The 15,381-nt window shown below is 37.2% G+C and overlaps 1 protein-coding gene across 6 annotated transcripts in view; it reads right to left on the reverse strand.

Moving 5' to 3' along the window:
• The window catches only part of CNOT4 (CCR4-NOT transcription complex subunit 4), a 149,657-nt gene that overhangs the window by 75,736 nt on the left and 58,540 nt on the right, over nucleotides 1-15,381 (reverse strand). For all 6 annotated transcript variants that reach the window (XM_043873531.1, XM_043873529.1, XM_043873530.1 and 3 more), the window contains exon 2: nucleotides 3,663-3,928. In XM_043873531.1, the coding sequence (XP_043729466.1) occupies nucleotides 3,663-3,836 (174 nt within the window). In that variant the 5' untranslated portion in view covers nucleotides 3,837-3,928. The remainder of the gene's footprint in view (nucleotides 1-3,662; nucleotides 3,929-15,381) is intronic.

Below are 15,381 nucleotides of genomic sequence, written 5' to 3' on the forward strand. Positions count from 1 at the left end.
GCAAGGGTGCCACAACTACTGAGTTCGCGTGCCTAGAGCCTGTGCTCTACATCAAGAAAAGCCACCGCAATGAGAAGCTCGTACATTGCAACAAAGAGAAGCAAGCCCTGCTCGCCACAACTAGAGAAAGACTGCACACAGCAACGAAGATCCACTGCAGCCATAAATAAATATTTTTAAAAAGGTCGTTGACTTTGTTTAATACCTAAACAATTATTATTTAAAAAGTTTGTGCCTGGCACTTGATAGGCATTTTTGATTCTTGGGGGTGTTTTTTTGTTTTTTTGTTTGAGGTAACACTAGTTTATAACCTTCTGTAAGTTTCACATGTACAACATTTTATTTCTACTTCTAGTACCCTACAGCAGGCTCGCAACCAAAAACTTAAGTTTCTGTCACCAATTGATGCCCTTTATCCATTTCACCCTCCCTCTTTGCCCTTTCCCCTCTGATAACTTTAATTACTCTGTTCTCTATATTTCTGTGTTTTTATTTTGCTTGTGCATTTATTTTGCTTTGTTTATGTACTTGACATATGAGTGAAATCACACAGTATCTGTCTTTCTCTAACTTATTTCACTTAGCATTGACTCTTCAAGGTCCACCCAAGTTGTTACAAATGGCAAGATTCTACCTTTTTGATGGCCGAGTAATATCCCAAGGGTGAGTGAGTCAGTGAGTGTGTGTGTGTACACATCACGTCTTCTTTATCCATTCATCCATTGATGCTCACTTACATTGCTTTCATTTTTTACTCTAAATAATACTACAAGGAACGTAGTACACGTATCTTTTTAAATTAATATTTTTGTATTCGTTTCTTTTTAATATGAAAATATATCCTTTGGTCCTGGGATATTCTTCAGTCATATTATTGAAGGTAATTTTCTTCTCTATCATTGTAGTCTCTTCCTAGAACACTAACTTATTTGGCATGTGACCTTCTGGACTGATCCTCAAATCAAAGTTCTCTCTTCTGTCAAACATTCTCCCTTGCTTTTTCACATTACTTGTTAAGAGATTCATCTCAACTTCATCCTCCAACTCCTTCCTTGAGTTATTTCTGCTATCATATTTAATTTTCAATAACAGTGTTTATTGTTCACTGAATTTTTTTATACCATCTTATTCTTATTTCATGGATGCAGTAGCTTCCATTATTTCTGAGGTGAGAATAAAACATTTGTTCAAGTTCTCATTCCCTTGGCCAGCCTCTAATTTTCATGAGAATCAACACTGTGTGGTGCTACATCAGTATACCACCCATATTTCCACATCTGCTGTTTCCATTTTTCTCAGATATGCTGCACTAAAAGGACATGCAAAGGCAGTCTAAAGGATGACCTGTGCCTATGTTTAGGGAAGCACTAAGGTCCACTTGACCCCACCAAGCTCAGCAACTAGGACCAAAGAGAAATGTTCAACTTCATGTTTTTAAAATCTGCCTCTCTCTGCTTTTCAAAGCTATGTAAACAAAAGAGGCCCTTTCTGCAAAAAGACAGATATCATCTTGTGGGCCAAAATCAGACGCTGGCTTCGACTAGTCCCCACCTGCATCTCCAAGTTTATTTAAATCATCTCAATTTGCCACCTCACAGAATGCCTTCTACAGACTTTTCCCCACAGGGTTGAGCTACATGTAAACTATAGTTTCATGGTCCTCTCCAGAAACACCTGTGGTTTCTTTCTGCATTAACATAACCACCGAAGCTGGTCTTCAAAGATGTAAAGATCTGCTGGTCCCTGACTGAGATGGGTAGCTTCATAATTTTGGATGTCCAGCACTCTCTGGCAAAGCTAAGCCAGATTCGAAGACTTTGCCTGACCTGTACTATCTGCATTCCATGACTCATGCCATGAGATAGGTATGAGTAAGGTCTGATAGTTAAGAGACTAAGGACAGGTTCTAAGAATTGTGGCTATGAAATCAACAGGAAGAAAAAAAAATATTCCTGGTCTGACTATTTACGATAAATGACTCATCTCATATTTCTTTAATCTGGATTTTTTTTCTCTTTTTTTCTATAAATGTTGGAAAGCATAACCTGTCATCTTTTCCACTGACCCTCTCTTGTGATTTCACTCAGTGTCATTAATTTACAAAAACATTATATTTATTGATAACTTCCAAATTTATAACTCCATATCCAAACCACCTTGAATAAATTCACCTGTTTATTCACTATTTCCATTTAGATCTCTAACAGGAATCTCAAACCTAACATGTTTAAAACCAAGTTCCTGATCTTCTAAAAAAAAATCTATTCCTATTACAGTCTTCCCCACCTCAGTTAACAGCCATTCTCTACTTTTAGTTGTTCAGTTCAAAACCTTCCTGTCATCCTCAACTTTTCTACTTGTGTTGTTATAAAACATATATATATATATATATATATATATATATATATATATATACAGTTTTGAAACTACATTAATTAACACTTAAATAGATCTCACCTTTTTTCATTCATATAACATATGTTAACTGCCCACTAGATTTTAAATAAAACACTGGACAAAAAAAAAAAAACACTGGACAAGGAATTGTCTTCTGAGTTTTTGGTTGTTAAATATTTTTTTTAATAATGCAGGTATGTAAAACACATTTCTACTTTATCAAAATTTGGTAATAATAAACCCAAGAGCTTTTTTAATGGGTAAAACAGAAAAGAAAGCTTAAATTATACAAACAGACATTAAAGAGAAGGCAAAAAACAGATATTTGCATTAATCCCTAAGGTAACAAATAAAGAAAGACCTTCAAAACAGAAGCAGCAATCTTACTCATTCTAATAGGTCATTCACTACACTATAACTGCTATATCTGCTTAGTAAAACAACCAGGCCCAGAAAATTACTTTAAAAATCATAGATTTTTTTTATTTAGAGGGGATTCAAAGGACTTGCCTGTGACCACGGAACCTACTCCCCATCAGTTGACGCCTTAGACAAATTACTTAGAAGGCCTAGTTTCCTTAAGTGTATAATAGGGATAGCACTATCAGCCTAGAATTGTAAACAAATGAGTAAGTGCTACCTTCTGAACCAGGATTTCTCTTGTCATTTTAACTCACACTCTTTCTCAGTAAACGTCAAAACTTCTCTATTTTGTACTAGAAAACTAAATCAAATTTCTCCCCAGAGGTAAAACTGATTGTGTTTTTCCAATTTGACACCATCCTATCTAAATCTACTGCCTCTCACTACTCCTAATCCTTGCTAAAGAATCTGCCGGCAGTGCAGGAGATCCAGGTTCGATTCCTGGGTTGGGAAGATCCCCTGGTTCGGAAATGGCAACCCACTCCAGTATTCTTGCCTGGAGAATCCCATGGACAGAGGAGCCTGGCGGGCTACAGTCCTGGGGTTCCAAGTCAGACACGACTTGGCGACTACACCACCACCACCACCACTGACTGGCAGTCTCCTCAGATAAGAAAACTAAAGGCCAACCAGAGAGGCTCTATGACTTTAGCAAGGTAATATACTTAGTTAACCATAATGTTGAGACTCTGACTCCCAGGGCAGTGTTCTTTACACTTCATGATATATTAAAAATATAATGTCACACTTTATCTCACCTGAGTTGTGTGGATTCTATTAAATCAACTTACTCATAGGCATGGGGGAAAAAACTAAACGCAAAATTACTTTGGAGCATTTACCTTTCTACATGCAGGACAAAGCCCATTTTCATCAGTGCGAATTCGATGCCAACAAAAGCGGCAAATCTGGTAGCCACAGGTGCAAGGGAAAAAGTTGATATCATCTATCTCCAAGGGCTCCATGCAAAGAGGACATTCCACAGGGTCTTCCTTCGCGTCAGGACTGCGAGACATCTTCACTTTTATTAAACAGCAGCAAAAGTTTATAATAATTTAAGGGAGAAGAAAGTTCAGCACTGAGAACTAAACTGTAGAACTTCAAAGACCTGCATGACAAAAAAACAAAATATACTGCTTACTACTGAAAAACAATGGCATTTTCAACAATCAAGAATCATATTATCAACAAATTTGAAAAATATTAATCAGATCCATTTTTGCTATCATCTCAGAAGATGGAATTCTGAGCATTTTGCATGTCAAGATAAAAGACCTGAGAGGCTGTTACATTTTTAGATTCAACAGAAAGAGAAAAGAACTTCCTTTTTTTAGCTATAACGTTTAATACAAAACCAGTACTAATCATAGCACATTTTAGAGTAATAAATACTATACAGAAGCACATTCATCTTAAAACATATTTCTAAATTTAAACTGTCTTATCTTTGACCTAAAAGCTACTAGTAATATTGCCATGTAACTAACAGTATTATAGCAGTCTAAAAGGTGTCCTAATTTACAAATAAGTTTAATAAAGAAGAGAGGCTTCAGATGTCCATTACATGTTAATATCAAACCATAACCACAGAAAATAAAAGAGCTGAAAAAATGTGCCACAGAAGCTAGCCATTTACAATTAAATAGGTATTAACATGCCAAGAAAAATTTCATCTCTGGGAAAATAAGCATGTATTAAACAAATGAAAATATTCCTTTTTATTGCAGAAATGCTACTAAAAGCCTAGAGAAAGGGGGAAGAGAACAAACAGACCTCCATGTTTCAAAGTTTTCTTAAAAATTAATAATTTATCTTTTTAGATTATGGAGAATTGAGAATTTTAGGCAAAAGTCACTGTTAAATTAAAAAGTTATGTCAAAATAACATATTTTGGTTTATTTACATAATTTGACAAGTTAATTCTAAAGTTTACATGAAAGAGTAAATGCATGCGAAATGCTTTGAAACTCTTCAAGGGCCAACTTGGGAATTTGTGCTATTGGATATTGAGCTGTATCACAAAGCTATAGTAACAAATAATTTGATAATGATACAAAAACAGACAATAGATCAAAAAAACTAAATAAGGAATTTAGAAACAGACCATGAATAAGATTTCAAAATTTGATAAAAGAGACATAACATCAGTATGTCAAGGATGGACCCAATTTATAAAGAGTAACAGGATCCTGTTCTATCTATTTTGAGAAAGAAACAGTATATAGCCATCTCACACTGCAATCAAAATAAATTCTAGATGATCTGTCTAAAGAGTTATACAGTGAAATAAACTATTAAAGTGTTAGAAGAAAAAGGAATTTTTTAAAAACTTGGGATACAGAAAGTCTTCCTAAGAAAAAAACATAAATTCATAAAAGATAAATATGATTAACTTAGCAAAGTAAAAAGAGAAAGACAAAATTAAAGGCAAGCAACAGAGTAAAGGATACATCCACTGTATGTAAGAGTTACTGTCCTGAATATACAACGAAATCTTACAAGCAATGTTTAAAAGGCAAATAAGTCAGAAGAAAAGATGAGAACAGAATATGATTAGTAGTTCACAAAAGAAGTACAAATGACTACAATATACAAAAAGATGATCAACCTCTTTAGCTTTAAACAGTGAGATAGCATTTTCCCTGCACCAGCATGTCAAAGTTAGCCTCCCCACAAAGCAGAATACTGGAATGGGTTGCCATTCAGGATATGCCATTCAGGGAATTCTTACCTGGAGAATCCCATGGACAGAGGAGCCTGACGGGCTACAGTCCATGAGGTGGCAAAGATTCAGATACAACTGAGACAAAGTCAAAGAAGAACAAAAGAGCCTCTTGATGACAATGAAAGAAGAGAGTGAAAAAGTTGGCTTGAAACTCAGTATTCAGAAAACTAAGATCATAGCACCTGGTCCCATCACTTAATGGCAAATAGATGGGGAAACAGTGGAGACAGTGTCAGACTTTATTTTTGGGGGCTCCAAAATCATTGCAGATGGTGACTGCAGTCATGAAATTAAAAGACGCTTACTCCTTGGAAAAAAAGTTATGACCAACCTAGATAGCATATTAAAAAGTAGAGACATTACTCTGCCAACAAAGGTCCATCTAGTCAAGACTATGGTTTTTCCAGTAGTCATCTATGGATGTGAGAGCTAGACTATAAAGAATGCTGAACATCGAAAAATTGATGCGTTTGAACTGTGGTGTTGGGGAAGACTCTTGACAGTCTCTTGGACTGAAAGGAGATCCAACCAGTCCATCCTAAAGGAAATCAGTCCTGAATATTCACTGAAAGGACTGATGCTGAACCTGAAACTCCAAAACTTTGGCCATCTGATGTGAAGAACTGACTCATTGGAAAAGACCCTGATGCTGGGAAAGGTTGAAGGCAGGAGAAGGGGATGACAGAGGATGAGATGGTTACATGATCACCAACTTGACGGACAAGAGTTTGAATAAACTCTGGGAGTTGGTGATGGACAGGGAGGCCTGGCATGCTGCAGTCCGCTGGATTGCAAAGAGTCAGACATGACTGAGCGACTGGACTGAACTGAACTCTCCAGGGGATCTTCCTGAACCAGGGACAGAACCCAGGTCTCCTGCATTGCAGGCAGATTTTTTCCATCTGAGCCCCCAGAGAAACCCCACCTTGCCTTAAATTGCACAGCTACTGAGTGGTGGTTCCTGAATTCATTCCAGGAAGTCTTAGCCCCAGAATCTGTGCATTTAACCATTCCTTTAAACCACCTACGAATTTATTCTACATAAATACTCACATATGCCGCAAGTACTTTGTTGTACGTTTTGCAGCATTGCCTGTAAGAGTAGAACTATAAACAATGTTAACTGTCCATCAGTTGGCAAATCATTATGCAAATAATGATACAGCCATTAAGTTGATGTGTGCTGAATCAAAAGATGTTTATCATACAGATTTTTTTAAATTTGTAAAAGTAACTAACATAAATACACAGTAGCTTCAATATTAATATATAAAAATCTGTATGTGTATATTTTGTTTCTCAAAGAAAATAAAGCATATTAAAGGTTTTACACCAAAACGTTAACCCATATCGTACCTCCAAAACGGAGGTACTAATTTCATTTTGAAAATCTGTATTATCTGTATTGCTATGACAAAACTTTCTGCAATTTAAATGGCAAAAAAAATTAAATTAAAAATTATTTTTATCTCCTTTAGGAAAATTAAATCTGACTTGTGCTAATAATTAGGAAAATGAAATATCTTATGCATCTATAATTATTTCAAAATATAAGTTTTTTAACGGCATATAAACAATCCAGGAATCCTGGTTTACAGACCCAGTTTTGTCACTATCAGTTTTCTCATATATAAAATTAGGGGTTTAATCTTATGGTTACCAGGGGGATAAGAGGGGAGGGATAAATTGGGAGACTGGGACTGACATACACACTACTATATATAAAATAAATAATAATGACCTACTGTATAGCACGGGCTTCCCAGATGCTGCTAGTGGTAAAGAACCCACCTGCCAACGCAGGAGACATAAGGGATGTGGGTTCGACCCCTGGGTCGGGAAGATCCCCTGGAGGGTAGGGCAATCTACTTCAATATTCTTGCCTGAAGAATCCCATGGACAGAGGAGCCTGGCAGGCTACAATCCACAGGGTCGCAAAGAGTCATATACAACTGAAGTGACTCAGCACACACATGCACTGCATAGCACAGGGAAATCTACTCAATACTCTGTAGTGACCTATATGGAAAAAGAAGCTATAAAAGGGTAAATACATGTGTATGAATAACTGAATAACTGATTAACTTCACAGCAGAAAGTAACACAACACTGTAAATCAACTATACTCCAATAAAAAATTTTAAATAAATAAAATGAGGGGTGTTAAAGACAATGCAAAAGTAAGACTGTAAGCTTCAAAGTCCATGTCCTTTCCAAAATGGTAAGGATTACCAAAGCTATGATTAACTGAAGGCGCAGCCACATTCTCTTCAGTATATACTGTAAATGTCCTGAAAGTAAAAATGACATTACTGTCTCAAAAAGTTAAGTTCTACAGGAAATCTCTACTTTATTATCTGAGTTCTTGTCCCCTATATTACCTGAAACTGCTATCACAACACAGTATATATTTAACATACATAAAAATGCTCCTGTATCATCAAAGACTCCCATGTAGTAAGTGTACAAAATATTTATTTTGTACAATATACCCAAAATCATGGTCAAAAGTTCCTTATCACTCATAACGTGCCACATACATGGTTTTATACTTAAGACCATTTTCAAAAGATCTATGTAAGATGCACTACAAAATGTCAAGAACTAAAGCCGCTATGGAAAATAGTTTAGTGGCTCCTCAAAAAGTAAAACATGAAATTAGCATCTGATCCAGCAATTCTACTTTTGGGCTATACCAAGAGAATTAAAGGAGGGACCTGAACAGATACTTGCACACAAATATTCATAGAAGAATTATTCACAGACAACCCAACTATCCATTAACAGATAAAAGGATAAACAAAATGTAGTCTGTACATACAATATAATGTCATTCAGTCATAAAAGGAGTGAAATTCTGACATGCTACAATGTGGATAGGGCTTCCCAGGTGGCTCAGTAGCTAAAGAATGCTCCTGCAAAGCAGAAGACGTGGGTTCAATCCCTTGACCGGAAGATTCCCTGGAGGAAGGCATGGCAACCCACTCCAGTAGTCTTGCTTGGAAAATCTCATGGACAGAGGAGCGTGGTGGGCTCTAGTCCATTGATAAGAGTCAGACACGACTAAAGTGACTGAGCATGCACAATGTGGATGAACTTTAAAAACATTATGCTAAGTAAAATAAGCCAGAAACAAAAACAAAAATAGTTCGATTTCACTGACAGGGGGTATCTAAAATAGGCAATTTATTGACACAGAAAGTAGAACAGAGGCTGGGAGGAGAAGAGAGAATAGGAAGTACAGAGTTTTGGTTTGAGAAGACAAAAAAATTTAGAAATAGAAAGTGTTGATGGTAAAATAACATTGTGAATGTACTTAATACCACTGAATTGTATACTCAAAAATACGTAAAGTGGCAAGCTTTATGTTCAGTTCAGTTCAGTTGCTCAGTTAAGTCCGACTCTTTGTGACCCCATGGACTGCAGCATGCCAGGCTTCCCTGTTCATCACCAACTCCCGGAGCTTACTCAAACTCACATCCATCTAGTTGGTGATGTCATCCAACTGTCTCATCCTCTGTCATCCCCTTCTCCTCCTGTCTTCCATCTTTCCCAGCATCAGGATCTTTTCCAATGACTCAGTTCTTTGCATCAGGTGGCCAAAGTATTGGAGCTTCAAAGTATCATTCCTTCCAATGAATATTCAAGACTGATTTCCTTTAGGATTGACTGGTTGGATTTCCTTGCAGTCCAAGGGCCTCTCAAGAGTCTTCTCCAAACCACAGTTCAAAACATCAATTCTCTGGCGCTCAGATTTCTTTATGGTCCAACTCTCACATCCATACATGATTACTAGAAAAACCACAGCTTTGACTACATGGACCTTTGTCGGTAAAGGAATGTCTCTGCTTCTTTAACATGCTGTCTAGGTTGATCATAGCTTTTCTTCCAAGGAGCAAGCGTCTTTCAATTTCATGGCTGCAGTCAACATCTGCAGTGATTTTGGAGCCCAGAAAAATAGAGTCTCTCACTGTTTCCACTGGCTCCTCATCTATGTGCCAGGAACTGGTGGAACCACATGCCATGAACTTTGTTGTCTGAATGTTGTTTTAAGCCAGCCTTTTCTCTCTCCTCTTTGACTTTTATCAAGAGACTCTTCAGTTCCTCTTCACTTTCTGCCATAAGGGTGGTGTCAACTGCGTATCTGAAGTTATTGATTTCTCTCTGCAATCTTGATTCCAGCTTGTGCTTCATCCAGTCCGGCATTTCATATGATGTACTCTGCACATAAGTTAAATAAGCAAGTTAACAATATACAGCCCTGACCTACTCCTTTCCCAATTTGGAGCCAGTCTGTTGTTCCATGTCTGGTTCTTACTGTTGCTTCTTGACCTGCATACAGATTTCTCAGGAGGCAGGTATGGTGGTCTGGTATTTCCATCTCTTTAAGAATTTTCCACAGTTTGTTGTGATCCACACAGTCAAAGGCTTTAGTGTAGTCAATGATGCAGAAGTAGATATTTTTCTGAAATTCTCTTGCTTTTTTTATGATCCAAAGGATGCTAGCAATTTGATCTCTGGTTCCTCTGCCATTTCCAAATCCAGCTTGAACATCTGGAAGTTCTCAGTTAACGTACTGTTGAAGCCTAGCTTGGAGAATTTTGAGCATTACTTTGCTAGCATGTGAGATGAGTGCAATTGTGCACTCAAAGAATTTGAACATTCTTTGGCATTGCCTTTCTTTGGGACTGGAATGAAAACTGACCTTTTCCAGTCCGGTGGCCACTGCTAAGTTTTCCAAATTTCTTGGCATACTGAGTGCAGCACTTTCACAGCATCAACTTTTAGGATTTAAAATAGCTCAGCTAGAATTCCATCATCTTCATAATGATGCTTTGTTCATAATGATGCTTCCTAACACCCACTTGACTTCACACTCCAGGATGTCTGGCTCTAGGTGAGTGATCACAGCATCATGGTTATCTGGATCATTAACCTCTTTTCTGTATAGCTCTTTATGTTACATATATTTTATTAAAAAATTAAAATATACACTATACACACAAATGCAGTATATAATACACAGCACTTTTTAAAGAAGTATTTCATTTCTTTATTTAAATTAATTAATGCTCCAGTTTTCTTTCAATCTGGTAGTAAATTTGTGGTAAGTTAAATGTGTGTGTAATACAAGTCCACTGAATAGTCACATAGAAATTACATTCCTGAATACATTATACAGGAATGTACATTATCATTACACATAATAGAAAAACTACTTATAGATATGACGTATACACACACATTTTGGTTTTTTTTTTAATTTTTTATTAGTTGGAGGCTAATTACTTCACAACATTTCAGTGGGTTTTGTCATACATTGATATGAATCAGCCATAGATTTACACGTATTCCCCATCCCGATCCCCCCTCCCACCTCCCTCTCCACCCGATTCCTCTGGGTCTTCCCAGTGCACCAGGCCCGAGCACTTGTCTCATGCATCCCACCTGGGCTGGGGATCTGTTTCACCATAGATAGTATACACGCTGTTCTTTTGAAATATCCCACCCTCACATTCTCCCACAGAGTTCAACAGTCTGTTCTGTATTTCTGTGTCTCTTTTTCTGTTTTGCATATAGGGTTATCATTACCATCTTTCTAAATTCCATATATATGCGTTAGTATGCTGTAATGTTCTTTATCTTTCTGGCTTACTTCACTCTGTATAAGGGGCTCCAGTTTCATCCATCTCATTAGGACTGGTTCGAATGAATTATTTTTAACGGCTGAGTAATATTCCACGGTGTATATGTACCACAGCTTCCTTATCCATTCATCTGCTGATGGGCATCTAGGTTGCTTCCATGTCCTGGCTATTATAAACAGTGCTGCAATGAACATTGGGGTGCATGTGTCTCTTTCAGATCTGGTTTCCTCAGACACACACATTTTGAATGGTAACTAGAACAGCATCTTAATTGAACTTTCAGAAAGAGACTCACAGACTCAAGAGGACAAACCTGTGGTTGCCAGTGGGAGGGCTGGAGGGAAGGGACGGTTAGGGAGTTTGGGGTAGTCATGTACACTCTGCTACATTTAAAGTGGACAAACAGTGAGGACCTACTGCACAGGACAAGGAACTCTGCTCAGTGTCATGTGGCAGCCTGGACGGGAGGGAAGTTTGGGGGAGACTGGATACATGCATATGTATGGTTGAGTCCCTTCACTGTTCACCTGAAGGTATCATAACACTGTTTTTATGTATGGTTGAGTCCCTTCACTGTTCACCTGAAGGTATCATAACACTGTTTGTTAACTGGCTATATCCCAATACAAAAGAAAAGAAAAAAAAAAAACAAGAACAGCACCTTAAGCTTCCATTAAAACCTTACATTCAATATATACACAGAACTATAAACTAATATTTTTTAAAAACCTATAATAAATACAAGTACAATACCACACAGCTTACATTTTACTTAGTCAATGTTTCATAACTATAAATTCTTGTTTCTTTAACAATCAGTCTATTCTCAGTAGAACGCAAGCTTCAGGAGAGAAGTTAACTGGTGTGTCACACGTACCAAGCAGCTACACATGGCCGCAGACAAACAGCACTCAAGCATTTGATGAATGAAATATGAATAAAAGAAGGAATGAATTATTTGTTATACATCAGTTTTGACTGACCATCCTCTTCAAAAATAGGAAACAATATTCTAACTTGTTCATTGTTTCTGTATTAGGCATATACTTCATAAAGCATATATAAACTACACAAAGGCAAAAGCAGATTGAATGGTAGCTATGAACAGTTTGCTAAGTGAAAGAGCAAGGTAAGTCAACTGAGTTTCAGTGGCAGTACTTCTTCCCCTTTTTAGATTAAATACCAAAGTATCAATAACATATACCATGAATGTACATTTACAAAAGAACTCAAGACTGCCTCCACCAAAATTAGGAAAGCTTATTTTCTCATAGAAATAAACATTGCATTTAGATATTTTTTTACAGAAAAATATCTACCTAAGAATTTAAAGTCTCTTTCATAAAAGGTTAAGCTGCAGTTATACAAAAAAATCAATTATGTGGAATTGCTCTCTACTTCCACACCAATTTGTTCTTTATTCAGCAACTTATCTGTACTTCATATTCTCTTCCTTTTTGGCAGCACTGTGAAGCTTGTGGGATCTTAGTTCCCCAGCCAGGGACTGAACCTGGGTAACGGCAGTGAAAGCAATGAGTGCTAACCACTGGACTGTCAGGGAACTCCCTGCGCTCATCAGCAAAAAGTCATTTCACATAATATGTGACGTCCCCTAAGCAGTTTCTGCAGAAGGGACAGATAAGGCTGGAAGGAGACAAACAATGTTTATCCAACAGAAAGCAAACTCCATGAGGACAGAGACTGCTTTGCTTGCTAGCGTATCCAAAAATCCTAGAAGAATTCTTGGCAGAGAGCAAACACTTAAGAAATATGTGTCAAATAGAAGGAAAACAAGAAAGGATGGAGGAAGGAAGGGAGCTGAAGGAAAGTACCTCCTCATTCATCCATAAACGTGTAAGCACATATTTGAAGAGTCACTGAACAAAACTGAGCCAATCTCTATAAGTCTTCATGCAGCAAATACACAGCAGACATAGTAATACACTTCTCTGAATGTATCACTGAAAAAGGCAAAGGTTTTTCTATTTTCTTATGACGTAACACTACTAAAAAATAATTTCTAACTTGCATGCAGTATTCATTTGCATAGTTAGAGCAATGTGATTGTTAATTTGGGGAAGTTGTTCAATAAAATCTACCAATTTATCAGCTACATAAAGACAATAAAGATGACAAACTATCTAAATCAAAGCCATAAAGAAATGTAACCTTTGCAAACAAGTATGTTTTCAAAAACCTAACACTATGAAAACTTACATGTATAAAAAATTTGAAGATGATCACTTTATGATAAGTCAGTTTTAAAGAAAAAAAGTTTGCTAAAACTTTCCTTTAAATAAAAGTTTTCAAACATATTTAAAATAGTTCAAGCAAAAGTATCTAATTCAAGCCAATCTGGTAAAGAGTTCTACTATGGAAAGTATGGTAGGCAGAACTTAATGATGATTAGTCTTTTTGAGGGGGTGAGAGCTTATCTTTTTTTAAGGCATATTTAAGCTTTCTTACAAGAAAACTAACTGGTTGTTCTAACTGTATCCAGTATACCAATAACATTACCTATGATTCTCTCTAGGTAAAAAGATTTTCACTTTATTAAGAAAGTCAGATGGCTGACCAGTGAAAGTTTTTGCCACCTAAAAGTTCATTGTATCCTTCACTCCCTTAGTGATTCAATAAACAGTTATTAAGCTCTTGTTTCAAATTCTAGTCTAAGTCCTTGAGATACTTTAGTGACCCTAAAGGGCAAATATTTCCACCTTGGTTTCCTGGCCCAATTCAAACCCGAAACAAAAGTCATAATAAGTCAGTATATTAAGTATGATAAAAGGTGATAATGCTGTGTGTGTGTATGTTCAATCGCTAAGCTGTATCTGACTCTTTGCAACCCCATGGACTGCAGCACACCAGGCTTCCCTGTCCTTCTCTATCTCCCAGTTTGCTCAAATTAATAGAAGGTACCAAAGTCAGGATGCAATGGAAATGAGCCAATTGGACTAGATTTCATTAAGAAGGTAATATTTAATGGAGGAACCTGAATAAGCCATGCATTGAAAAAGCTGGCTTGAAACTCAACATTCAAAAAATTAAGATCATGGCATCAGGTGCCATCACTCCATGGCAAACAGATGGAGAAACAGTGACAGACTTTACTTTCTTGGGCTCCAAAATCACTGCAGATGGTGACTGCTGCCATGAAATCAAAAGATACTTGCTCCTTGGAAGAAAAGCTATGACCAACCTAGACAGGATATTAAAAAGCAGAGACATAAGCAGACACATTACTTTGCCAACAAAGGTCTGTGTAGTCAAAGCTATGGTTTTTCCAGTGATCATGTATGGATGTGAGAGTTGGACCACAAAGAAAGCTGAGTGCTAAAGAACTGTGATGCTTTTGAACTGTGGAGTTGGAGAAGACTCTTGACAGTCCCTTGGACTGCAAGGAGATCCAACCAGTCAATCCTAAAGGAAATCAACCCTGAATATTCATTGGAAGCACTGATGCTGAATCTGAAGCTCCAATACTTTGGCCACCTGATGCAAAGAACTGAATCACTGGAAAAGACCCTGATGCTGGGAAAGATTGAGGGCAGGAGGAGAAGGGGATGACAGAGGATGAGATGGTTTGATGGCATCACAGACTCAATGGACATGGGTTTCAGCAAGCTCCAGGAGTTGGTGCTGGATAGGGAGGCCTGGCGTGCTGCAGTCCATGGGGTCGCAAAGAGTCTGACATGACTGAGCAACTGAACTGAACTGAACTGATATCTGAGAAAAGAACAGAAAAGGCAAGAAAAAAATCAGTAGAGAAACCCCAAAAAGGAAAACTGCCTAAAATGGTTGAAGAACAGCAAATTCAGAGTGGCTGGAACAGAATAAGCAAGGAGAAGAACAATTTCAGATAAGGTCAGAGTGGGGGTTCAGGATCTTGGAAGGATTCATCACAGGCCACTAGAACAGTTTTGGCTTTTTTTTTTTTTTAAGTTATTTATTTTTTAATTGAAGGATAATTGCTTTACAGAATTGTGCTGGTTTCTGCCAAACATCAACATGAATCAGTCACAGGTATACATATGACCCTCACTGTTGAACCTCCCTAGTTTTGGCTTGCTTTGTAAAATAAATGAAGAGAACCAGAGTTTTAGAGACAGGAAAGGCTGTGGATTTGACTTATATTTTCAAGTTTTCTCCGTGTTCTACTTCCAGACTGACAGTGTAAGGAGCTCTATG

This window comes from Cervus elaphus, chromosome 18, assembly GCF_910594005.1.
Source record: "Cervus elaphus chromosome 18, mCerEla1.1, whole genome shotgun sequence".
Taxonomy (NCBI): Eukaryota; Metazoa; Chordata; class Mammalia; order Artiodactyla; family Cervidae; genus Cervus; species Cervus elaphus.